This window comes from Notamacropus eugenii, chromosome 2, assembly GCF_028372415.1.
Source record: "Notamacropus eugenii isolate mMacEug1 chromosome 2, mMacEug1.pri_v2, whole genome shotgun sequence".
Lineage (NCBI taxonomy): Eukaryota > Metazoa > Chordata > Mammalia > Diprotodontia > Macropodidae > Notamacropus > Notamacropus eugenii.
In genome coordinates, this window is record NC_092873.1 from 513,004,624 (window position 1) to 513,031,037 (window position 26,414).

Here is a 26,414-nt window from a genome sequence, read left to right on the forward strand (position 1 = left end):
GTGGCAGAAAAGAGTTTTCCATGGTTTCTCAGGCCACCAGGCCAGGACTTTTTATCAGACTTATTAGGAAAAATGTGGCTAGCCCTCCTAGTTAGGCCATGAGCTCTCTCTTGTACTACTAGTCAGAATTGAAGGCTGAGAAGAGGGGCCTTAGGGGCCTTAATTCCTTCTCACAATCAACAAGGCGGTAAGTGGCAGAGGTGGACCTCCCCACCACATCCTTGGACTCATGAGCCAACCAACACTGGAGCTGACATTCTCTTCTCACGTTTAATGTCCAGCAACATGACATGTCCTCAGTGACAGGGTGGCTGATTAACCCCCAAGACTCTCCTTCTGTGAACTGAGGTCTGTTTAATAGTCTTCTGTTGATCTCCGAGGTCTCTCCAGACTCTTGGTTATCCTGTGAACCATCTGTCTCTTCCCCACTCCCACCCTTCCTGACACTCATGTGCTGGCTGCTTGGTTGTCCTCCTCCAGGGCCACGTGGTTTTGACTCCACCTCTTTCCCCTCCTTTTGTCCCTCCCCTTTCATGCTCCAGCCACCTTGGGCCCAGCCCTGCCCTTTTTAGTCTCCCCTCTTCCTCTCCAGTCTAGTGCCAGAGCACAGGTCTAAGCTGGTCATTTGGTTTGTCATTCAGTATTTCCCAGGATGGCCCCAGTCCATGTCTCCAGACTGACTGCATATAGTCCAGCCAAATGTCCTCTGCCTCTCATAAACTGCTGTCTTGTTCTCCTTCCTCTTCACCTGTTCTCCCTCTTCATCAAATCACTCACAGGAAGAAAACAACTCTGAATGCCCCCCAAATTGGCAAATGGCAGAAGATGGGAGCAGTCAGTGTTGGAGGACCTTTGTTGATGGTGCTATGAATGAAAGTAAGCAGTTTGGCCTTATGCAAATAAGGTGATTTAACTCCGCATGTCCTTTGACCCAAAGATTCTATTACTAGACTTAAATCTCAAGGAGGCCATGGATAAGAAAGGCCCCAAGTACAGCAGCATCTTTTGTGAAAGCAAAGAATTGGAAACAGGTGCCCATTGATTGGGGAACAGCTAAACCAACTACGTTTGGTACGAGTGGAATGGGAAGGGAACATTAAGTGCCTACTGTGTGCAAAACAGTGGTTTACAAAGATCCTATTTGATCCTCGCAGCAACCCTATGAGGGAGAGAAAATTATTTTCCATCTAGGGAAACAGACAGGTTTAGAGTGACTTACTCAGGGTGAAACTGGATTTGAACTCACCTGGTTGTCAGTTTTACTGGGCTTTAAGAATTGTTGAATGTGATGGATATGGAGAAGTGCAGACAGATCTACGTGAACCGAGGCAGCCAAGGTAGCAGAACCAAAAAAACTATTCTTAGCTACACGGAACAACCAAAAGAGAAAAAGAGAAGATGCCCCTCTCCTACCCCTCTGTGGAAGGGGCAGTGATAGGGGTTAAGTGATGTCCAGGGTCACATAGCCAGTAAGTGTCTCAGGTCAAAGTGTGTATGTTTATGTATTGCTCTGGTATGCTTATTTTTTCCCCATTTTTTGGCCTTAAGAAATAACTATTATATGAGATGATTCTCTAAGAGAGGGGAGGGAAACTGGGGCAATCAGTAATGTAAAAACAATTTTTAAAAAGATATATCCAGTATAAATGGGAGGAGATCTCTGAGAGAGAGTACTGGAGAGATTGGGAGGAGAGGGCCTTAGGAAGTGGGAAGACCTGCTCAAAGCAGGGCCTGAGCTGAGTCATGAAGGGAGCCCAGAGGCAGAGAGAGGAGAGAAGCTTTCCAGCTGTGTGGGAGGGAGGTTCAGGGAAAAGAGCCCAGAGGATGACAGATAAGAAGCCCCAGGTAACCGGATTTGGAGAGACCAGGTTCTGGAGGACTTTACAAGCTAATCATGATTAGCAGTAATTGCAGTAGGCCAGGCTTGAGGTGATGGGGGCCTGCACTGGGAAAGGAGAGGTGGTGACTGTCAGAGGAGGGAAGGGAGGGAGGTATGTATACAAGAGACAGGTGAAATGAGCGGATTTGGCAACAGACTGGATGTGTTAACAGTGTAAAGGCAAGTAAGACCTCAGGTGACAGATTGTGAAGTGGGGGACTGGGACGATGGTAGCCCTCAAGAAGAAGGGGAAGTGAAGAATGAGTTCAATTTTGGGCAGCTATGTGATGCAGTGCATAGAATGCTGGGGCCAGGGTCAGGAAGATCCAAGTGTCAAATTTGGCCTCAGATACTTCCTAGCTGGGTGACCTTGTGCAAGTCACTTCACCTTTGCTTTGTTGTGAGACTCTAATGAAGCAGTATTTGTAAAGTGCTTAGCACAGACACAGAACACATATATATATGTTGGCTACTATTATTCTGGACATGTTCAGTTTTAACATTTGCAGGTTTCCGAACTGGGACATCCAGTTTGAGATAGACTAGGCAGTAGGTGCTGGGAGACTGGAAATCAGAAGGGTTAGGCTTAGATAAATAGATCTCAGAATTCTGTGCACAGAGTGGACAGTGAGAGGTAAGATTACGAAGGAGTTAGTTTTGGTGGGACAGAGAAGACAGCCTAGGGCTGAGCCCAACCCCCCTCAGCCCCTGCTGTGTATGTGGCCTAGAAGAGCCAGACAAACAGACTGATAAGGAGAGGTGGGGAGGGGAAGAGAGCAGCGTTACAAAAGCTTGAGAGAGAGCCTCCAAGGTGACTGGGATCTACAGAGGTTGCAGAGAGGTCCCAGTGGGAGAGATGGAGAACAGGCTGGGAGATGTGACCCTGCTGCCAGATACCCCAAGGAATGACCTGCAAATCTCAAGAATTCAGGCCCTCGCCACCTTTTACCTGATCCATCTCAAGTCCCTCTGGTCCACATTTCCTAAAGCAGAGGTCTGGACTGACATCACCTTCCCCTCAATCTCAGTAGTGTCCAGGTGGCAAGGATCAAACATTAAATCTCGTTTGGCATTTAAAATCCTTTGGTCCCTTCCCATCTTTGCTGTCTTCTTGCCCTTTCCTCTCCACAGAGAACCTGACTGCCATGCTTCCATTTAGCTGCCACTTTTTTTGTCTTTTGGTTTGTTTTAGTCAAGCCTATGAACATTTGTGAAGTGCTTACTATGCGTTAGGGACTGTGCTAAGTCCTGGGGATACAAGGAAAGGCAAAAACTGATCCCTGCTCTCAAGCAGCTCACAGATTCTCCTGGGGAAGGGGAAACAAGATTCCAACACTCAGGTACAAACCAGCTCTGGACCAAATAACTTGGAGATAATCTCAGAGGAAAGGCACAAGGTCTGAGGAGGACTAAGGAAGGGCTTTAGCTGGGACTGGAAGGAAGCCCGAATCTGGAGACAAGGAGGGAGAGTCTACACACAGCTTACAGTGAAAGCAAAGGCATGGGCAGAAGCCAGGCACTGGGTGTTGGTTGGAGGAACACTGGGATCCTAGTGGGCTTGCAGGGCAGTAGGGTGTAAGAAGTCTCAGAGTCGAGTCACAAGAATGATGTGTTCAGATAGATTGGGCTCTGGAAGATCACGGTGATAGCTCAGGGGGGGAGGATGGACTGGAGGGGGTGGGGAGAGATGAGGCACGCAGGCCCCCCAGCAGCTACTGCAGTGGTCCCGGTGGGGGCAGAGTCAAAAACAATTCCTCCATCTGCCTCGAAGAGTTGTTTATGGGACTCCAGTGAGACCTGGGAAGGCAGAAAGGGATGCCCGATGCTGCTCCTGCCCTTCTGTTGCTCACCTCCTTGGGGCTTCCAGAATGAGGGTTGTACTAGTTGGTCTACAAGGCCCCCTGGATTCCTGGCACTATCCACAAAGTGGGTACTGCCTATGAGTTCACTCTACTATGGCCCAGTTCTCATATTTTCTGGGGCAGTCAGACTTGGTCCCCAGGAGGGTTGGGCAACCATGCCTGCTAAGGGATGGGCATGGAAGCAGCATGAAGACTACTGCCGAGCCATTTCTGGGACCCATGGCCAAGAGCATGGAGGTGGCTTTTGTAGGTCATGGCCAGTAAATCTGAGAAAGCTGCCTGCAGTATAGGAGAAGAGAGCCCAGGCTGGGAACTTTTCCTCTGGGGCTGAGAAATTGGGCCAGAAAGTGTCAGCCCTCAGTCCTCTGTCTGACTGGCAGTAGATGGCAGTGAGGTTGGGCCACAGAATGGGAAATCCTCCTTCAGACTCCTGCTAGCTGTGTGACCATGGGCAAGTCCCTTAAATCTCTATGTGCCTCAGTTTCCTCACCAGTAAAGTGGAGATAATAGCATCTCGCAGGATTATGGTGAGGATCATGAGCTCATATTTTAAAAGTGCCATCTAAATGCCAGTTATTATTGTTAGCTCAAATGTTAGACTGAATCCCTGCTTCATGGAGAGAGAATGAAACCTAGAGAGGGCCCCCCACCAGTCTCTCCTGCCTCCGGAGGTCTTTCCAACCCTGTAAGACTTGTAGGGCTGAGGGGGGTGGTGGATGAGGGATCCTGATGGATGCGCCCTGTGTGTCTGCCATGGGAGAAGGCCAAGGGGCCCCAGTGCTGGAGCAGCAAGGCAATGGTGCAGAGGGTATGGAAACTACAGCAGTTACAGAGCAAGGGGAAGGACTTTATGGAAGAACAAAGATGTGCTTCTAAGAGCTGATTTTTCTAAGTGCTCCTGCCTTCGGGGGCCAAGGCTGCAGCGGGGTGGACACCTCCCAAACGACACCATCAGAGTCACTCGCCAACAAAGTGGGGTGGCCGCTTCTCTCGGAAAGCTGCCATCCCCTCCAGTCTGTCCCGAGTTGGGATGTTCTGCAAAGAAAATGCAAGATCATGATTCTTCTGCTATCCCCTGGCATGGGGAGAGTATGTGACTGGATCCCTGCAGCCATGTCTAAGGGATGGTGGGAAAAGACAGGCTCTGGTCAGTGATCCCTTAGTGCCATGGGATTAAAGAGAAACAGACGGACATACATAAAGACACAACCCCCACCCCTTAAGTGTTCTGCCTCCTCATGACTAATGCCTGGCCTTCCAGCCACTCAGGGATATCAGTTTCAGTTCATGGGCAATAAGAGGCCTTAGCTGTGAAGATCAGACTAGCTTTTCCTCCCCTAGGCCCTTTTGAGATCTAACCAGGGGCCGTGATGTCGTGAGCACTTAATAAATCTTGTTGATGGACTAATAAGCCCAGTGCCATTCATTCAAGTCTCCTCAAATGGCAAGACCCAGGGTTGATGGGAGAGCTCCCTTCAGTCCTTACCTCTTCAAATCACAAGTCACAGAATCACTGAATTTGAGTGAGAAAGGGCCTCATGGCCACCTAATGCAACTGACAGTGGAAGAGGAATTCCCACAGTAACATGGTGGTCACGGGATCCACCTGGGAGCTCCTTCCTTCCCCAAGCAGCCCACTGGATGGTGGGATGGCTCTCACTGTTAGAGTTTAAAGCCGCCTGAGATTTTCCCCACGCTCCTAGACACCATGTGAGTAGGGCACTGTCCTCAGGGGAGGGATGAGGAGACCAAGGCCCAGGGATGGGAGTGGCTTCCCTGAAATCACACGGCTATGTAGTGAGCCCCAAACTCAGCCTAGTCAGGGAAGGTGAGCCACATAACCTGGCCACAACCTACCTGGGCATAACACATTCCTTCAATGGCCATTCCAGATGCAATGTCCACCTGCGGAGAGGGAAGAAATAGGAGCAGGATCCAGATGACATTCTAGGAGGTTGGTAGGGGTGAGGGAGGGGGAGCAGGAGCATCTCTAACTCAGCCAGAGTGAACTGTCTGGACTCACCAATCCTTAGAACAAGGAGTATCAGGGACATTAGGGATCTCTAGTCCTTTGTCTTTAACCTGGGGTCCAATGAGCTTTCTAAAAAATATATAGCTAATGATTTCAATAGAACTGGTTTTCTTTGTAATCCTATGTATTTTATTTGATGCTTTTAAGAACGTATTTGAGAAGGGGTCCACAGGTTTCACCAGACTGACTGCTAAGGGGTCCTGGACCCAGAAAAGGTGAACAACCCTGCCATGTTCCAACACCCTAATTTTGCTAAGGATGAAGGGGGCAAAGCCAGGATCTCTGCGTCTGCATCAGAGGGAGAGACTTTAAAGCCCAGCTCTGAAACCTGTGGCCTTGTTCATCAGGGTTAGGGTTAGGCTGGACTTGGGCCTACAACCTGACAACTCCCCCATTCTTCCATTTACCTTGAGGTTTCAGATGGTCCCTAGGGGCCTTTCCAGGCCCTCAAGAGAGACTAAATTGGCTTTGATGGAGGCCCAAGTGTCACTGGTTTAGTGCCTGGGCCAGGGTGATTTGTCTTTTAGGTAAGCCATGGGCCATGGACACACAAGGCAGGACCTGGCACAAGTGGGCCTGGAGGTGAGCTAATGCTCCTAGCATGTGTCAATACCCAGGCTTCAAACCAGGAACAGCCTCTTGGTTGAACCCTGGAGGAGGTTTGGCACAGCCTCTCCTCCCAGACTGAGCCATCCCAGTTGTTCTTCAGCCTTTCCTGGTCCCAGGGTTCAAGCACCATGACACCCAGTGTCATGGACCCCAGCTGCCTTCTCCTCAGCATGGGGCTACTGGGGCACCTATTTTCTCTAGTGCTAGCCCATCCCTGCTCATCCTCAGAGGGCTTTTATGCATTACCTTGGAAGCCTTCCTTCCTCCTCTGAGGTCACAATGAGAGCAGAGCCCTCTATAACCCTTGGGGGACCCTGAACTTGTTTGATTTTTAAAATTTGGGTGTTTGAATAAAATGCTTCCTTTGCAATCCTAAGAATTTTATGCATTTAAAACATTATTCTGAGAAGAAGTCATAGCTTCATCAGACTATACTAATGAGTACAAGACATTAAAAATGGTTAAGAAGCATTGATCTCATTCAGCCTTCCAGTGGAGAAACCCCAAGGCCCAGGAAACTGACTTGTCCAAGGTCACACAGGTAGTAAGTCAGGAAGCTAATATTTGAATCTGAGTCCTCTGCTGGCAGAGCCAGTGCTTTCCTCCGACACCCTGCTTGTTCTGGTTTCAGTCATCCATCTTAGAAGCCTGTGCTTTTAGCTCTGGGTCCCACCTTAGTCAATGCCAGGCCCCACCCTGCTTCTCACCTCCATTCCTTTGTCAATGGCCACTTTTCCCATTCTCACTGCGAAGGGGGCCTGCATGGGGAAAGAGAAGGCTTGAGTCATTAAGTAGGCTGGACTAGGCTAAGCTGGGTCAGGTCTCTGACCCGGAAAGCTCCATGATCTGCTCAGATTCACGAACATCTTGAGCAGTCCTCTCAGGTGCCAATGTAGCCAAATCATAGAAGGTCAAAGCTGGCAGGGACGGATCTGAGAGAACTGGCACCTTCATTTTACAGATGAGCAAGCAGAGCAAAAGAAATTAATTTAATTCAGCAAGCACCTACTATGTGCTAGTCACAAAGACAAAATGAAAAAGTTCCTCCCTTCCAAGAGCTGATGTTCTCCTCAGAGGAACAGCAGCTGAGGGGTGAGGGGAATTGCAACCCAAACCCCACAGAGGGCACCCCGCCTAGATTCCTCTGGGGGGCTCCTGGCAGTGGGACTCTTCTCTCCCGTCACCTTGCCTATGCCCCACTCTGAGCTAGACACTGACTCCCCCCGTCCTCACCCAGAGGGAACCCCGAGTCCCCACACCACTTGGACCTGCGGGCCCCCTCCCCACTTCCCGTTGGCTGTTGGCCAGGTTCCGATTCCTCTAGTCTGGTTCGGCAGACATGACTACTTCAATACTACTTGGCTAAGTTGGGAGGCACCAACTACAAACCTTCCAGTAAATGAAGGACTATGAGGTTTTATCATCTGTCCTGTACTTTCTAGGCCCTTTGGACTCTGAATCACTCTCTTCCCTCTCACTCCTGACAGGCATACCTTTGGCCTACTCCTCACTAAGTGCCCAGAATGTTTGATGCTGGAAGAAAATTATTGATCAGAGTTAATCCTTTCCATGAGGCCCACAGCCAAAGGGTGGAAGGTAGGAACCAGTGTATGCTGGTGTATGGGGAAGGTGGCAGATGCTGGCAGAAATGAGTGGGTTCCATCACCTGTGGCACTATCTCCCTGGCGAGCTCTAGGGCCCTGTGGTAGGCAGCGGTGCCCTCCTGGTTCTGAGGCACTGCATGGTTCACCAGCCCAATATCCTTCGCTTCATCCCCATTGATCCGGCGCCCAGTGAAGATGAGCTCCTTGGCCAGGCTCACACCCACACACCGAGGCAAGCGCTGGGTCCCCCCTGCAAAAGGATGGAAGTGTGGGCCCAGGCAGGGAGGCAGAGGGGCTTGGGAGACAGGTTTCATGGGCATCACTTACAGTCAGAGTGCAGGGCCAAAAGCCAATTGGAAGGGGAATGGGGATGATGACAGGCTTCCCAGAGAAGGCAAATTCAACATCCCATGCTTCCTCCCATTGCCAACACTAGAGCACAAGACTGGCCAAACACCTGACCAAAGACTTCCCAATTCAGGGTAGGGGAATGGCAGAAAAAGAGGGAGAATGTGGCCACCCTTTGAAGTCAGGGGGATGGGGCTGAAAGTACCTGCCCCTGGAAGGAGTCCTCGGCTTGTTTCTATCAGTCCCATGATGGCAGAAGAAGCTATTTAAACAGGAGACATCGTGAAAGTCCCTCCCATCCTCTCCAGGCCTCCTCTCACTTTTGCCCTCCCCCGAAGCCCTTTATTCACCAAAGACCCAGACTCCTCTGTATACAGTGGCACAGATATGGCTACCACCACTCCAGATACTGATTCATCTCTGTGCCTCCTTCCATCCATCATTCATCCTCACCCCCAGCCACCCCACTCCCCCACTCCCAAGGCAAATCTTCCCCAAACCCAATGTCTGTCAACACAAACACCAAACTTTGTAGCCTGGTATTCAGGCCCTCTACAATGATAGTAATTCACTTTTTATGATGGTTTTCAGTGGTTGTCTTAGGGACCCTGTCATACAGAACGTACAAGAACTGTTATCCCCATTTTACAGATCAGGAAACTGAGACTTGTCCAAGATCACCTAACTCAAAAGCAGAAACACAATTTGAATCAAGATCTAATGACTTGAACTGACATTATGAAAAGAACCATGGATTTGTAGTTCAAGGTCATGAGTTCAAATCCAGATGGTTATTTCCTCCTAGTGGGTGCTCTTGGGTAAGACTTCACTTCCCTAGGCCTCAGTTTTTCCAGCTATAAAATGAAAAGGTTGGACAAGCTGGCCTCCAAATTCCCTTCCTGCTTTCCATCTAGGATGCTATGACCCTATTCTTTTATAAGAACCCTTTACACACAGGGGTTCTTCATTTCTTCCTTGTCCTGGGCCTGGGGGGCAGTCAGTCTGGGGTGGCCAAGGGTCCCTTCTCAGAATCATGTTTTTAAACACATGAAAAACATGGGATGACAATGGAAGCTAATTGTATTTAACTATAAATATCAAAATATCTTTAAAAAACCCCCACAAGCTAATGGGTGCCAGGTTGGGTCTTACTTTTTGTGTTTGTATCCACAGGACTCAGCCCAGTGCTTGGCACATAGTAAATTCTTTAAAAAAGGTTTTTTTCATTTATTTGTTCATTCATTTGATCATTCACCCATCCATCCATCCATCCATCCATCCATCCATCCATCCATCCATCCATCCATCCCTTGCACTACCTTCCCAAAGCCTGAACTCTTACATCTCCCCTTCCCCCCTCACACTAGCACCAAGGACAGCACCTTGCACAGAGGATGAAGTGTTTAATAACTATTTCTTCAAGACTCTATGGGCTCTACCGTGACTTCTCTCTCTGCTCTGGCCAGGCTGATGTCCTTCTCAGGCCCTGCTTATTCCAACCTCAGGGTCTTTCTTCAGGCTGTGCCCTCCCAGGCTTGCCTTCCCCTCACTTTCCCTGGAAGTCTGATGTCATTGTACAAAAAACCTGATCAAATCTCAACTCTTGCATGCAATGGCTGTATGAGTGACCTTTGGTGTCTGGGTCTCAGTTAAGTCATCTATACAATGGGGAGAAAGAGAACATTATTTGGAGCCAGAGGACCTGGAGACAAACCCTGTCTCTGATACTTCATATTCCTGGATCTGAGTTTCTCCTTTGGTAAAATGAAGTGGGTTTAGCTGGCCTCTGAAAACCCTTTCAGCTGGAGATCTAGGACCCCCTGACCCCAGCTCTCCCAGAAAGCCTGCCTCGAGTGTTCCAGCCCACACAGAGATCTCCTTTCTTTCAAGCTTGTTACTCAGTTTTCTGGGAATCTCCCACCCCTTATCCTCCATCCCACCTGCTCTCTGCTGACAACATACCTGCCACACGGAGATCACAGGCCAAGGCCAGCTCGAGGCCCCCACCCAGAGCAAATCCATCGATGGCTGCAATGGTAGGTGCAGGGAACGTGGCTGTGGGAATAAGAGGAACATACAAGCACACAGCCCAGAACCCACAGCCTAGGCAAGGAGATGGGGCAGGCAGAAGGACCCAGTCCAAGGACCCAGCACAGCTGGCCTTATGGTAGCACTCGAGAACCCTGCTAAGTCTCACTGGGCTTCAGCTTCCCTGACTCTAAAACAAGTAAATTCAGCTGAGTGGAGAAGATATCAATTACTGATTTAGGGAAATATTTTTCCTTGTGACCCAGTAAATACCCTGGGAGCTGCCTTCCTCCAATTGTACATCCCAGAGGGGTGTGTTTTTGTTTATTTTTACATCACCTTTATTTCTGAATAGGTCCCTCCCCCTCCTCTATTTAGGTAGCCATGCCTTGTGGCAAGGAATAAAACCAAGTCACACCACCTGTCGGCCGGTTTCCTTATCTGTGAAATGGGGCTAATAATAGTCCTTATCTCCCAGAGTTGTGGTGAGGATAACGAGAGATAACTTTTGTGAAGGGATTCACAAACCTCCAAGTACCACAAAATGTTAGCTGTAATCATTATCAGAATTAGTCTATCAGCTAAGCCTGAGGAGAGGTGCAGACAGAAGTAGCTAGGATTCATCCTCCACCCCCAAGTTTTTATTTAAGCCTTTGCCTTGAACTGACGCCAAATCTTAAAAAAATTTCACTCTTTAAAATGTGGTTCTAGGAAGTGGCCCAAGCCCAAGGATGATGGCAGGAAGGTCACACCCTCCTTGGTTCTGGAGGAGATGAGAGGAGATGCCATGGGCTGCCCCCTCAAGAGTTCTCCACATCTGAAGAATCAGTGACATCCTTAGCCACTGAGGTCCTGGAGAACGGGCCAGGGAACCAGAGTGGGCAAGGGTCCCAAGTGTTCTACAGCATGTGAGGATCTAGTGATCCTGGCAATAAGCCCTGAGATTAGCCTGGGGCTAGGGGGAGGGGAGAAGGACTTGAGAGCTCTCTTCAGTTATCAGTGGAAGAGGGATCAGCCTGGCTCTGCTTAGCCCCAGAGCAGTGTGGGAAGGACCACTGAGCTATCCCAGAGTGGAAAGGACTGCCTCAGGAGGTGGGGCGAGGGGGTTCCCCTTCCAGCAGAGGCAGGGGAGCTACTTGTTGGTATGTGATCTAAGGGATTTCTCTTGGGTGTGGGTTGGACCAGAGAACCCAGAGGCCCCTTCTAACTCTCTACTTGTGTGAGATATCAGCCTTTCGGATCTGTGGGAGCAGATAGGACGGTGGACTGGGCTGGGCCTTTGGGATCAGCTCCCATTCCTCTCCTTACCAATCTGGCTCATCAGACTCCGGAGCTTATGCACAAAGGCAGCCACCTCAGCTTCACTCATTTGTTCTCTTTCTTTCAGATCAGCACCTGGGAGGGGTCAGGAACATAAGGGGAGGGGAGGAAGGTGTCAGGACTGGGTGTCTGGGCACTTAGAGGGGAGGGAACCTGTCTAGGGGAGCATCCCTGAGGCTTGGTGGCACTCTGACCGCACCTGGATCAGAGAGGCTACAAAGAGGCCTATTAATGTGAGTTGGAGGAGGAGCCTTGGTGAGGGCCAGGAATTCTAAGAGTTTGGGAATCCTTGATGTCCCAGTTCTGCTGCCCCCTCCTCCTATTGTGGGGCACAATGGAAAGGGCAGCAGATTTGGTGCTGGAGGACCTGGGTTCAAACTGCACCTCCTGATCTTACTACTGCGTGACCACAGACAAGTCACTTCCCCTCTGTAAAAGAAGAGGGGCTGGACAAGCTAGCCTCTGAGGTCCCTCTCAGCTCCTAGGACACCTGGGGCTCCTTCCTCCAACAACCGGATCCAACAAACACTGGGTGGGAAAGCTAGGGAAGAGCAGGGAGAAGATACCATTCCTGGTCCCTTTCATCAAGCCTTAGCACAGGGAGGCAGCAAGTCCCAGGGGCCTGTGCTGGAGCCTTGACATTCAGTGCAGCTGCTAAAACTAGGCCTGGAATTCAGGTTCACACCTGTGCCAGCCTCAGTCCTCTTCAAAAGCAGCCTGGGGGGTGTGTAAACAGGAGGGCAGGGTATCTTGACTCAGACAACAGCTCCAGGAGCTCCCAGAGGCTCATGGGCTCTGCCTGGGGATGGCAGAGATGAGATTGATAATGACCTCTCAAGTAGGGAAAAAGTCACCTCTCCCAGACCAGGGAGGGGCATCCCATGATGCTTCACCTGGTCACATCCTGTCTGAGGGATATGTGTGGTATCTTCCTAAGAATGGAAGCTCCTGGAGGGCAGGGGCTACCTTGATTTTTGTCCTTGTATCACCAGTGCTCAGTAAACAGTAGGCATTCAATAAACACTTGCTGGATCGGACTGCATTGAATCTCACTGCCTTTTGCTCTGTTGAGAATCTTAGAGAGAGGTGTCCCTTTTGGTGTCAAGCCTCTCAGTTAGGAAGGATGTAGATGCAGAGAGAACAGGCAGCCAGGAGGCCAAGGACATGGGGATCCAGGCTGCCACTCACCCGCACAGAATACCCCCTTGACACCACTCTTAAACACGACCACTCGGATACTCCTGTCGAGGTGAAGTTCATCCAGGGCATCTGACAACTGAATGAGAGAAACAACCCTGGTAACAAGCAGGTGAAAAGGGTCTGAGTGCCACGGGGGAAAGGAGGAGCCAAGGATGGTTGGGAGAGAGAGGTGAGGGAAGTAAATTCTTGTCCTTTATGCTGTCCATTTGCACAGCATACAGTAATCTGGTTGGCACAGTTATTTTCAGATTGTCTCCCCCATTATCCATAAGGGCTTAGAGAGCAGGGACTGTTTTTGCCTTCTTTTGCAATGGCTCCGAGCTTAGCCCAATTCCTGGCACCTCGTCAGCGATTCATAAATAAATGCTTGTTGACTAGAACTCAGATGGCTGTGGGGCTGGTGTTTAGAGCCAGGGGGATGCTGCCCTCTTCTGCCCCCATCAGCTTCATCCACAGTATTCTATCCACCCTCAATTCCACAAGTATCTATTAATCCCTTGCTTTTTGCCTGGCATGTGCTGGAGTGAAGGACCCAGAGACAAAAAGGCAACACGATCTCTGCTGTGGATGAATTTACATTACAGAAGGTACAAAGGAATCTGAGGAGGGGCCCCAGTCACTGGGAGGGGGCAGACAGCTACAGCTGGAAGAGCCTCAGACACCGAACCCCTTCCTTGTACAGAGGGGAACCTGAGGTCCAGGGAGGTTAACTATCTGGTACATGTCAAGAGGAATGAGGGATGGTCTCTTGAAAGAGGTGGTTCTGGGAGAGTCCCAGGAAGCAGGGGTGAGCAATGGAAAGCATGGGAAGACAAGGCTGATGGGCTGACCCATCGAGTGTGCCTCGGGGGCTTGTCAAGGGGAAGGCTGCTGGCACATGGTACAAGAACCTGCCCCCTTGTCTCAGACCTGAGCCCTGCGGGCTGGGCCTGAGATAATAGACTGTGTCTAGGATGCTCCAGGCCCTTTTCAGTTCAGTGGAACATGGCAGAACTTTTCTTGAACTGGGAGAAGTCAGTCACCTTCAGCACACAGGGAGGCCTCAAGAGCAGAATTTCTGGAAGCATACTATTGTATCTGGAGGGAAAGCCCAGGAAGCTTTGTCTTTCCGCACACATAAGGTGTTCCAGACAAACCAGCCTTCTGGCCACTTCCAGAACTTGGCCTTCCTTCTGCCGTTGCTCTATCGATGTCCCCTACCCTCTGCCCCATGACTGGACCACACTCCCTCCTCACACTGGCTTCTTTTCCAAGATCAGTCAGTGCCTCTGATAATGAGACCCTTCCAGATACCCCCAAGGGCTACTGTTGTTCCTTCTTACATTCTCTAGCCCTCATCTGTCCATTTGTTTATCTTCCTAATAGGACAGGGACTTGTTCATTTTATGTTTTCCCAGGGTTTGGGACAATTCTTTGTATACAGTAGGGATTTAACAGATGCTTACTAAACTGAATCTAATTGAATACATAAGGAGCTCTTCAAAGGCTTCCCAATCACAGAGTCCCAGAACTTCAGAGCTGGAAGGGACCTCAGAGGCTGAGTACAATCTAGACCTGACTGAGGACTCCCTGGGCAACATCTCCAAGTGTTCAGCCAGTCCCTGCCTGAAGACCTCAAGAAAGGGGGAAATCTACCACCTTCCACTAAGGAGCAGCCATTCCTCTTCCTTGGATGTCTTTAAGCAGAGGCTGGGTGGCCACTTTTCAGGTCTTTTATAATGGGGACTCCTTTTAGGTGTGAGCTAGATGAGATGGATGCTCTCTAATTCTGAGATTCTAGAATTTTTAGAAAGTTTTTCCTGACCTCAAGCCTCACTCTGCCTCTTCATAACTTTTACCCTTTGTACCCAGTTTTGTCCTCTGGGACCAAGCAGAGCAAGGTTAATAATCTCCCTTCTAGCTGACAGTCTTGCAAGTTCTCTCCTAGATTTACAGAGCCATAGGGATGCTTGGCCAGTGGTGAAGATGGGGAACCTTTCTGGATTCTGTGTGTCCTTTGATTTTCCCCCTCAGCCTGGGGAGTCTGTTTCTTGCCCTTTTTCTCAGCCAGGTCATACCTGGGTAGGGAAACCCTAATGGAGGCTGTAACCAAATTCACTCACCTCACTGACAAAGACTTTGCCCAGGGCATTTCGGCTCTGAGGTCTATTCATCAAGATCTCAGTGATACCTAGAGAGCCAGGTGAGAAGATGACAATTATCAGGTGTTTTGTAAACAGTAAAAACCTCATATAGAATCATATTTTAAAGTCTTATTTCGGTATTTGAATATTTCTGTTTGTTGAAGATTACTGCTTATTTAGATTTTGGTTAGTCTAAACTTGTGATTTCACTGGTATAGATAAGGAACATTCACAATTGTTCCACAACTTAAATTTCTTGACTGGAGTACTGAAGAGTTTAAATGAGTTGCTCAGGGACATACAACTAATATGTGAAAAGGATCATAGGATCTGGATGAATATCTAGCAAAGGAGACTAAAAAGATGTCACACATAAAGGAAAACAAAGCAAGAACAGTGTCAAAAAAAGAGAAAGAAATTCCCAGGGCAAGGAGTTCGGAGACACCCTATGCTCTATATTATACTCATGTTGTAATACCTAGGGATTTTGAGTTGGAACCCACTCTCTCCAGAGATCTTGCATATACAAGGAAAGAGTGCATCTTTGGTTTGAGTGGAGTGTTTTGTACCAAACATTCTTGCTATACCTTCTCCCTCTCCTAAAAGCTTATGGAACTCAGTTGGTGGATCAGTAGCAGAGAGCACACCAGTGGGGGCTCTCATGATCAGCAGTGTTAGAAACCTCAGACCTTTAGAACCCTGAAGGGAGCAAATAGCGAGCTCACCTCTGAGGAACCAAACTAGCAATATGTGTTCAAGTTGAGGAGGATAACAATAACAGCTAGCATTTTTAGCCTTTTAAGGTTTGAAAAACACTTTTCATATGTTATTTGATCTTTACAAAAATCTTGTGAAGTAGGAGCTATTATTATAGGTGAAGAAACTGAGACTGACATAGGATCAGAGGCTCAAAAGATCATAGACCTTAAGCTATAAGGTGGTACAGTGGATAAAGAACTGGGCTTGAAATCAGGAAGACCTGAATTAAAATCTAGCTTCAGACACTCACTAGCTGTGGGACCCTGGGTAAGTCACTTCACCTCTCTGTCTGCCTCCATTTTCTTAAGTGTAAAATGGGGATGATAGTAGCACCTACCTCTCAGGGTGGTCATGAGAATCAAATAAGATCTAACTGTAAGGTGTTTAGCACAGTGCCTAGCATGCAGTGAGCAGTAAGCATCCAGGTACTATATACATGGTCCTTCCCTTCCCTTCACCTCCCTCTCCTCAGAATAATATTTATAAAGTACACCAATTATATTGAAATATAGTTACTGAAATATTCTTCAAGAATAAGGAAATCCTGAAATCTATCTATGGATAGATTTGGAATCTATCCCAAGGGCCCTCATGTGTCCTTGGACACATATGAATGCTTACTGAAGACAGTTCACCTAGACTGCAGCACTGGGGGCCTGACGAAGTCTCCCATGCTATTCTTGGGGACAAAAATGTGAGATTCAGGCTAGAAGACAGAACATGTACAGTTAGGTGGATTTAGGAACCAGTTGAATGACGAGCTGCAATGAGAAGTCTCTTTAATAGACCAATGGCCTTCCCCCACCCTGATCACCCTCCTTCGGACACTTATCAACGTCCTCCTACATAGTGGCAACCTGGACTGGATACACTGGTACAGATGATTTCTGATCAGTGTCACAGGAGAGTTAGCTCCTGTGTAGGTTTACACGGCAGGTAACCGCTACCAAACATTTATTCACTACAATTCAGAAATGAAGGAGACAAAACCCAGGCTTTATTATTATGTTCAAGAATAGATTTAGGTCTCAGAGAGAAGCTGAACAATGATTAGGATTTTAACAAGGTTTCTTAGAGGAAAAATGAAGTCAGGGTCAAAATTCATTTCCATATATTGCAGTCTTGACCATTTGTCTTAGTTAAAGAGAAGCTCAAGCCATAATCCCATTCTTCCTTCAATGTCATAAAAGCTGAACCAATTTCACTAAACGAAGCGATAATCTCATAGGTACTCTGTGGAAGCAAGTTTGACCAGACAATGGGTAAACTAAACCAGGCTACAGATTAAATGATATTTAGAGAATTCCCAATTAGATTGATCCTGGAGGATTTATATGTCACGGAAGAGCAATTGAGATTCTCCTTCTGGTTTCTTATCAAAGGAATACTTAAGATTCTTTAAGTGAATTTTTACATCGCAAGGGACATGTTTTGATCGGAGGAGGTTAATGTTAGCCAAAAGTTGTAAGAGGAGTAAAAGAAAATCAAACACTCCCATAACATCAAGGCAGAGTATTGTGGGACTGATGGGGTGCTTGAGTGGTTGTGTTTGGACCCCAATTCCAAGATCATATTTCTCCCTAGCTTCAAAACACTATCCCAGACAGTTTTCTCCCCAGCCCAAGGACACTATGTCTAGCAATAACTCATGAGTGGGCTCCAGTAAGACAAACTACCTTTCCCCATCACAAGAACAAGCTGACCTCTGAAGAAATTCTCTTGTAAAAACAGGACTATCTTGTAACCATAGAATTATTGATTCCCAGAGTTATCACATTCAATCCAGAGGTCATCCTATAGGTATCAACTCTCAAAGTTATCTTGCTACAGACCAAAAATACAACCCTCAGAAACCCTTTCCCCTGGTTTCCAGTAGTGAATGACACCTGTGATGAAAGTTGTAAATTTTCACCTAATTAGCATGTCTGCCAGATAATCCACTACTTTCCCTATATAAACTTTGGCATCATTCTGGTTAAGGTGCAACTTCCTTACGAAATGCAAGTTCCTTAAGGATCTCTGCCAGCCATACTGGCATTACAATAAACCTTTGCCACTTTGACTTAAAGAATGCTTGAGTCTGTGAATTCATTCCAGATGACCCTCTCCTGTACTTTAGTCCTTGAAGAGTCCCTGAACCCCTTAAACTGCATCAAGACCACCATGTTGTTATAGTCATGTCCAACTCTCTGTAACCCTTTTTAGAGTTTTCTTGGCAAAGGTGCTGGAGTAGTTTTCCAGATCATTTTACAGATGAAGAAACTGAGGCAAACAGGGTGAAGTGACTTGCCCAGGGTCACACAGCTAGTAAGTTTCTGAGGCCAGATTTGAACACAGGTCTTCCTGACACTGGCTAGGCACCTAGCTGCCACCTAGCTGCCCCAGGATCATAACACATATTCCTCTGAATACAACCTGAAATCACATTACCTTTATTGCTGCCACATCTGACTCATAGTTGAGACCACCAGATTACTTCCAGACAAATTGGTATCTAGATATACCTCCCCTATCTTGCACCCATGGTCTATTTCTTGTACCAAAGTATAATACTTTGCATCTTTCCCTACTGTAAATGCTGTTAGAATATTATTAATTTTATCTTATGGGTCCTCTCAGCCTTACTAATAGTAAAGGTATAGTCTTCTCCATAAGATTTCCAGAGTTCCCTCCATCTCTTAGCTCAGGGCATTTTCTCTGTCTATCCCCCTGCCTGAAATGCTCTCCCTCCCCTCTGCCTCCTGACTTTCCTGATTTAAGTCCCAACTAAAACCTCATCTTCCAGAGGAAGTATATGCCAATCCCCCCTTTAATTGTTTACTATTTATCCTGTATGTATCCAGTATGAGACTGATGAGGCCGCAGCCAAGACTGGGCCATCCCACTTTCAGCCTTACAGCTAGGATCCTATGGGTTCCTTCCCAACCAATTTTTGCTGGATTGAACTGGAAGGTCTCAGAGGGCAGAGGTTACAGGGGTGGGAAACCTGCAGCCTTGAGGCCACGTGTGGCCTTCTAGATCCTAGGGTATAGCCCTTTGACTAAGTCCAAGTTTTATAGAACAAATCTTTTTATCAAGGGGATTTATTCTGTGGAGTTTGAATTCAGTCAAAGGGCTGAACTTGAGGACCTACAGGGCCACTTCCTCAGGCCCCAGCATCCAGCCCAGCACCATGCCAGACCCCATCTGCAGTACTGTGCTCAATTCTGGGCAACACATCTAAAGAAGAAAAAGGTAAGCTCCTTGAGGCCAGGGCTTGGTTGGTTTTTCTCTTTGTACCCATCTCCACCCTCCCTCACACCCCAGTTTAGCAGTATCTGGTCTGTGGGAGGGGTGGAGCTAATTAATAAGCATTTAACTGAAATGAACTAAGCTGGACACCCTGCCAAGGAGAGCACCCAGTCTGAAAAGTGAGGGGCCAGAAGAAAAGAGTGTAGACCACAGGAAGATGGGTTTAAACCGAAGAACACTTTGAGGGTACTTCATCTGGGGCAGTCTTCAAACTTGACTATAGACGGGACAAATAGGAAACAATTAAAAGAGTGAAGTTGCCAGCATTAAGAGGGATTGGTAAAGGCTTCCTATGTGGCTTGGAATAGATGGGGGCAAAATTACATGAAAACAAATTTAGACTATATATATTCCATATGTACATATGTGTGTGTGTGTGTATATATACACACACATACACATACACACATATGGAAGAGCTTTCCAGCCCTCTTGGGTAATAGGCCACATTTACGTAGTGCCTACTATGTCCCCAGCACTGTGTAAGCACTTAAAAAAAATCTCATTCAATCCTCACAACAATGCTGGGAAGTGAGTACTATTATTATTCTCATTTTACAATTGAGGAAAGTGAGGCAGACAGAGATAATGGACTTTTTCAGGATCACAGAGCAAGTAAGTATCTGGGGCCAGATTTGAACTCAAGGTATTCTGACTCCAGACCTGGTGTTCCACCCTCTGTGGCACCTTCAGGGGCCTCCTATCTGGGCTCTTCCATTGCTGAGCTACTGAGATAGAGAAGGTGAGAACATTTCTTGTCTCATTTTCCCAACAGCTGAATTCAAAGCTGTATGACTCTGGACAAGTCACTTAACCCTATCTACCTCAGTTTCCTCATCTGTAAAGTGATCTGGAGAAGGAAATGGCAAACCACTTCAATATCTTTGCCAAGAAAACTCCAAATGGGGTCACAAAGAGTCCAACATGACTTGAAAAGCTTCAACAACTCCACTGTTGTATTAGTCAATACCAGAATTTGGAGCCAGAAAAGAGCTCAGAAATGCCTGAGTTTTAGGCAAATGCAGTGTGGCAATAGCGCAGAGGCTGGATAATTCAGTCTATCCCCAGCCAAGCCCATCCTCCATTCACCAGTCAAAGTGACCTTCCTAAAGCCCAGGTCTGACCATGTCACCCCCAAGTCCAGGGGTGGGGAACCTGCGGCCTCAAGGCCACATGTCCCTCTAGGTCCTCAAGTGTGGCAGCCCTCGTTTATAAACTCCAGTGGCTCCCTATCATCTCCAGGATCAAAAAGAAAATCAGATGTTCCAAGTCCTTACCCTGCCCCTCCCCTCACAGCCTTTCCAATCCAGCAACAGCAGCAGGGCTGTCCTTAGGGTTCCTCACAAAAGACAGCCTCTCTCCCAAATGTGGACTTTTAACCAGCTGATGCCCTTGCCCAGAACTCTCTCTTTCCCCATCTCGGCTGCCTGCGTCCCTGGTTTCTTTGGAACCCTGGCTAAGAGTTCCCATTCTGCAAGAGCCTCCTCCTCAATCCTGGTGTCTTCCCTCTGAATGATGCCCAAGTGTGTCTCCCCCATTACGCTGCTGGAGAGGAGGAACTGTTTTTGCCTTTATATCCTCAGAAATCAGCCCAGGAACCTGCACCTAGTAGGTGCTTAATAAGTGATTGATAGGACCACGTCTAAGTGCTGAATCTGGAATCAGAAAGACCTGCTTATCAAACTGACCTTAGACATGACTAGCTGGGTGACTCTAGGCAAGTCTCTTAACCTCTGTCAGCCTCCATTTCCTCATATATACAATGGGGATAATGACAATTACACTTACCTCACAGGGCTGTTGTGAAGCTCAAATATGCTATTTAAGGGTGTTACAACAAATCTTTTGTTATGGTTGTTTAGTTGTATCCAACTTTTCATGACCCCGTTTGGGGTTTTCTTGGCAGAGATACTGGAGTGGTTTGTTATTTTCTTCTCCAGTTCATTTCACAGATGAGGAAACTGAGTCAAACAGGGTGAAGTGACTTGCCCAGGGTCAACCAGCTAGGAAGTGGCTGAGGCCGGATTTGAACTCAGGAAGATGAATCTTCCTGACTCCAGGCCTACAGCGCCACCCAGCTGCCCCAACTCAGGGTTTACAGACTCAAGCCCCCTTCTCTGCCTCTTGATGGCCAGACAGAATCAGTGTGTCCCTAGCACGGTTCAGATGAACAAAAGATGCCTGGTAAACTTTCAAATGCAGAGGAGAGTGTTCTGGGCTTAAGAATGAGGAAGACCTGAGTTTGAATCTGGATTTCAGATGCTTACTAGCTATGTGACCCTGGGCAAGTCAGTTAACCTGTCTGTACCTCAGTTTCCCCATCTGTAAGGTTGCTGTGAGGATCAAATGAGTTAACATATGTAAAGCACTTAGCTAATCTTAGTGTGATTATAAACACACACGCTATTATTGATTCAAAAGTTAAACAGCTCAGGAGGAGAAACAAGTCTCCCTGATCCCAGGTGTCATCCACTTGCCATCCACCTACAAGGTCTTTTTCATTTTTTTAAAGAGGGAGGAATTAGGAAAGGTCTCTGGCAGAAAGGTAACCTACAGAGCCTAGAAGGAAACTTTTCCCAAAAAGAATATGGACAGCAGAGGATGCCAGTGTCACAGAAACAATGAAGATGAGCTTGGACAGACTTCAGGAGACGGTGGAAGTTAGAAGGGCCTAGCGTACTATGGACCACGGTGTCACAAGGAGTCGGACACGGCTGAATGGTTGAACAACATCCTATCTGTGTTCTCCCACCCCTCGTCCCATTCTTGACCGTTTGGACTTTGAAGCATGTCTTCTTCGCTGCTGGCTCAGCCTGGCACCTGGGGTGGGTGCCCTGGCCAAGGGGATATCTCTCCCCCTCGTGCAAGGCCTTGCCTTCCTGCCTCCCAGAAGCAGTGAGGCCCTCTTGAAGTCTCCAAAGAGTTCTGGTGGCTAGTCTTCATTCCCCTCCTGGGCACCTTCTGGACGTCAAACGCTTGCCATCCATTCCCTTCAAGGTTGACCTTAATCACCTGGGCTGTCTTCCCCATTCTGCCATTCATTCACTCCTGGAGCTCAGGTTCATTGAGTACCTGGCATTGTGGTGAATGGGTTAGGGAGACAGTTTGGGAAGACTGAGTCCCTACTCTCGGACCTCTCCCAGGCTAGGAGAAAGATAAGATACTCACTGAAAAATAAACCCCGAGAGAAAAACAATAGCTGACTTTTATACAGGGTTCCACCAACTCAGAAAGAGGTACTTTCTTTTCACCCACCCCTGGAGGTGGGCATGCTGGTATTCTCATTTTATTAAAATATTTGGAGTAATTCAGTTCCCTTATAGAGAAGGTTCAGAGGGGAATCCAGGTCCTCTCAGGACTGGTTATTCAGAGCTCTTTCCTCCCACAGCCTAACCCTTGGTCTCTGGGAGAGAGGGCATGGTGCCAGGCAATGGGAGAGACACAAAGTGTAACATATACACTGCCAGTGTGGTCAGCCTCGGGCAGGCTACCTTGGGAGGTAGGGATTACCATACCCCTAGAATAGGAGTTTGGGGGCTCAGTCACCAAGGGCAAGATGAAGCCCCAGGCAGCTGCTCTGGCCAGTCAGCTGAAAGGAGCACCCCTGGCAAGCAGGGTTGGGAGGCTGGGTCTCTGAAGCCCTGGAACACCTTCCAGCCCTCTGTAAGTGCTGCCCTTGCCCTTCTCAGTCCACTGTCCACTAGTTCTCCTCCAGAGCCTGGCAAACTTGTGACTTAGACGTTCTTCAGGCCTGGGGCTCTAGTCACTGCCCAAAGAGGTGACCTGGGACTGGGATGCCAGCTGGGATGGCACTGAGAGAGGAGACTGGGGTCCAGAGAAGACAGCATCTTGGGCAGTGCTTAGAATCAGGAGGTAGGAGCTGGAGGAGACACATCAGGCCAGAGCCTATAACAGGGAATGTTCATGAGGGCTGAGAAGGGCCTTAGGACACAAAATATCCGAGCTGGGAGGGATCTGGAAACATGAACTGTCAGACCTGGAAAGAGGTTTCAAACGGGTCCTTAGAAGGTGACAACTAGCAGGGGCCTGAGAACGGGGAATGTGTGGATGGGGCCTTAGGATAGAGCACAGCAGAACCCAGCTGGGAAGGCTACACATGCTGGGAGCCCGGAGAGGTCCTTGGGACACACAACGTGAGAACTAGTGGGTGTCAGAGCGCCGGATCGGCCTGAGGGATACAGAAGGTTGGGCCACAGCGTTCGAAAGCACAGTGTTACATACAGGAGATACTGTTACAACCTAGAACGTGGATCGGGACGTCCGGAGGGGACCTCATCCGAGCTCGTCCAATCCTCTCCCCGACCAGAGGAGGGAGCTGAGTCCTGAAAGGGGAAGTCTTTGGCCCAAGGTCGCACAGCGGGGCCCCGGGGCCAGCGGGCCCAGCTCCGGGCTCTTTCCAGGCCCCGGGGGAGGGTCGGGACAAAGGAGCACGACTCAGAGGAGGAAAGGAATGTTGGCCATCAGGTAGCTAGCTAGCGGGCCAGGCTCGTCCTTTCACAGAACAGGAAACTGAGGCCCACGAGGGGACGCGCCACGTCGGACTCCGCAGCCGAGGTTCCTAGCCCGGCTCCTAGGAGGGCGTGGGGGGAGTGGGGGCGCGGGCGCTCTCACCTGCATCGCGGTCCCCTCGCAGGGCGCCCACCTGGATCTCCGCGCCTACAGCCGAGTCCCTAGAGGTCCAGCCGCGGGCCGGGCTCCAGCCGGGGCCCCGGGGGCCCAGGGATCGCAGCACTCGAGGGAGCGTCCTCAGCATGGCTCAGCCTGGGGCGGGCACCTACGGGAGTCGAGGATCCAGGCAGGCGCGGGGGCGGGGGGAGCGGCGTGGGGAACCTCCGGAGGTCCCAAGTGGGGAAGGCACTTCCCCGGAGGGCGGCCCAGGCCTTGGATCCGGAAGCGCTCCGGGACTCTCAGCCCCGCCTCCGCCGCCTAACGGGCAGCACCCTTCCCTGAGCTCTCCCCCGGCCCGTGTCCAAGGCCAGCGGGGCCTGCCGGGGGCTCCACCAGCACCGAGCTTTCCCTCTAAAGAGAAGGCGCCGAGTCCCTCTCTCCTCTGTCCCTGGCTCTTGGTTTGTCTCTGCACAGAGCTCCAGAATAAATAGAAAGGGGCTAAAAGACCCCTCCTGGGATCTCCTGGCCTCGAGATGGCGCGTGGCCTTCTAGGTCCTCGGGTGCGGCCTTTTCACTAAGTTTTGCAGAACAAATCCTTTTATTCAGGGAATTTGTTCTGTGAAGTTTGGATTCAGTCAAAGGGCCATCATCGAGGACCCCGAGGGTTGCCCCCTCCTGTCTTGGCCCCTCCTGTTCAATCTCTAGGATCCAGCCTCAGCCCCGTCATAGTAACACCAGTACCCAAAGTCATATTCCTGGACTCCCAGCTAGGGACCCTTTCCCCTGTAACACGATAGCCCCATACGGCAGCGGGGTGGGAAGAGAGAAGAGCAAGCCCATACAACCTGGGCAGCGTTAAAGGGGCACATTTTGGCCCCCACTTCCACCCCTGTCTAAAATGATCTTTGAAATCCTTTTCCTCCTAGGCTTATCTCTGCAACTGTTTCCTCCATCAGGTCTTCATGATTGGTGCTGCAACTGAAAGGTGATTTCCCTCCTCAGGAATTTATTAGTTGTGTGACCCTGGACAAGTCTAACTTTTCAGCCTCAGTTTCCTCATCTGTAAAATGAGCTGGAGACGAAAACAGCAAACCACTTTAGGATCTCTGCCAACAAAACCCCAAGTGGAGTCACGAAGAGTCAGACACCACTGAAATGACTAGAACAACAACCTACAGTCTCCTGAAGTCATAGGCTGCTCTCTGGAATACTTATGGATTGCCCCGAATAAGACAAATCAACTGAGGGAGATGATTGTAAGATACTGTCTAAACCACCAGATGGCGTTCTAGCTCTTTGGAAGTAGCTTACTGCTGCCATTACTGAGAAGGCTGACCTCCCAGATTCAATAGATTTCTCATTCAATTTTATTTCCTTTTCGTGATCAATTTCAGTTCAATATATGAGATACTGTGTTCAGAACATCCCTCAAATTAACAAAAATGTGAAACCTTTCTCTTGTTATTATTAGCGTGAGCCCTCCTTTCCCATTCACTGGACTCACCAAAGGCGATTAGGACCTGACACCTCCTCCCACCCCCCAGCACAGTGGCTAACCTTCATGCAGCACATTACCATTGGCAGACAGCTTTTACACGTCTTATCTCATCTGATCCTTACAACAACTCTGAAAACCAAATTCACAGGACTCAAGATGTTTGTGTTAATGAAGATGTGCTGATTAACACAGAGAGCTGGAAGAAGCTGAAATACAATAAATATATTAATTTATAAACAAATTAAAATAAATGCAATAATGAATAATCTTAAATAAATACAATAAACATTATGTTTATTAATTATTAATAACATTTAACAAATAAATACTTTAACAAGCTACAACCTGGGTTTATTTGCAGTCCCCCTCCCTTTCCCCATCCTTTTTCCCATCTGACCTGAGGAGAAAGAGGTTTTTGTTGAGTTGTTGAATCTTTTCAGGTCATGTTGAACTCTTCATGACCCCATCTGGGGTTTTCTTGGCAAAGATATATATATTTCTTAATTTTTTAAAAATTTAATTTTAGTTTTCAACATTCATTTCCACGAGATTTTGAGTTCCAAATTTTCTCCTCATGTCTCCCCTCCCTCCACTCCGAGACATCGTGCATTGTGATTAGCCCTTCCCCTGATCTGCCCTCCCTTCTGTCACACCCCTCCCTTCATCCCCATCTTCTCTCTTTTCTTGTAGGGCAAGATAGATTTCTCTACCCCGTTACTTGTATTAATTTCCCAGTTTCATGCAAAAACAATTCTCAATATTCATTCCTAAGCTTTTTGAGTTCCAACTTCTCTCCTCTCCTCCCTTCCCACCCATCCCCACTGAGAAGGCAAGAAATTCAACATAGGCTGTACATGTGTAGTTATGCAAAAGACTTCCATAGAAGTCATGTTGTGAAAGACTCACTATATTTCCCGCCATCCTTCCCTGCCCCCCATTTATTCTATTCTCTTTTGACCGTATCCCTCCCTAAATTACCCCCTCCCATTTGCCTTCCCTTCTATCATTCCTCACTCCACTTATCCCTTTCTCCCCTACTTTCCTGTAGTCTAAGATAAGATTTTCATATCAAATTGAGTGTGCATGTTATTCCCTCCCTAATGAGAATAAGTTTCACTTTTTCTCTCTCACCTCCCCCCTTTCCCCTCCATTGAAAAAGCTTTTTCTTATCTTGGCAAAGATATTGAAGTAGTTTACCATTTCCTTCTACAGCTCATTTTATGGATGAAGAA

The 26,414-nt window shown here is 48.3% G+C and overlaps 1 protein-coding gene and 1 long non-coding RNA gene across 2 annotated transcripts; one reads left to right on the forward strand and one right to left on the reverse strand.

The window, feature by feature from the left end:
• Nucleotides 1-4,567: 4,567 nt before the first annotated feature.
• Nucleotides 4,568-24,062, reverse strand: ECHDC2 (enoyl-CoA hydratase domain containing 2). Its single transcript, XM_072649482.1, has 10 exons — nucleotides 23,688-24,062; nucleotides 14,985-15,052; nucleotides 12,871-12,958; nucleotides 11,671-11,757; nucleotides 10,297-10,389; nucleotides 8,540-8,596; nucleotides 8,049-8,236; nucleotides 7,090-7,140; nucleotides 5,599-5,646; nucleotides 4,568-4,776 (listed from the first exon to the last, which is right to left on the reverse strand). Exons 1-10 carry the CDS (start codon nucleotides 23,827-23,829, stop codon nucleotides 4,699-4,701), a joined length of 900 nt encoding a protein of 299 aa, XP_072505583.1. The 5' UTR covers nucleotides 23,830-24,062; the 3' UTR covers nucleotides 4,568-4,698.
• LOC140530154 (uncharacterized) lies at nucleotides 23,391-25,523 on the forward strand. The gene is made up of 2 exons (XR_011975818.1): nucleotides 23,391-23,540; nucleotides 24,641-25,523. It is a non-coding gene; the product is annotated as an uncharacterized lncRNA (long non-coding RNA).
• The last annotated feature ends 891 nt before the right edge of the window (nucleotides 25,524-26,414 follow it).

Coding starts and splice junctions, on each gene's coding strand:
- ECHDC2 (XM_072649482.1), bottom strand. CDS start 23,829: ATGCTGAGGACGCTCCCTCGAGTGCTGCGATCCCTGGGCCCCCGGGGC. Junction 12,959..14,984: donor GCAAAGTCTTTGTCAGTGAG/GTGAGTGAATTT, acceptor TCTCTCATTCAG/TTGTCAGATGCCCTGGATGA. Junction 7,141..8,048: donor CCAGGGAGATAGTGCCACAG/GTGATGGAACCC, acceptor TTCCCCATGCAG/GCCCCCTTCGCAGTGAGAAT.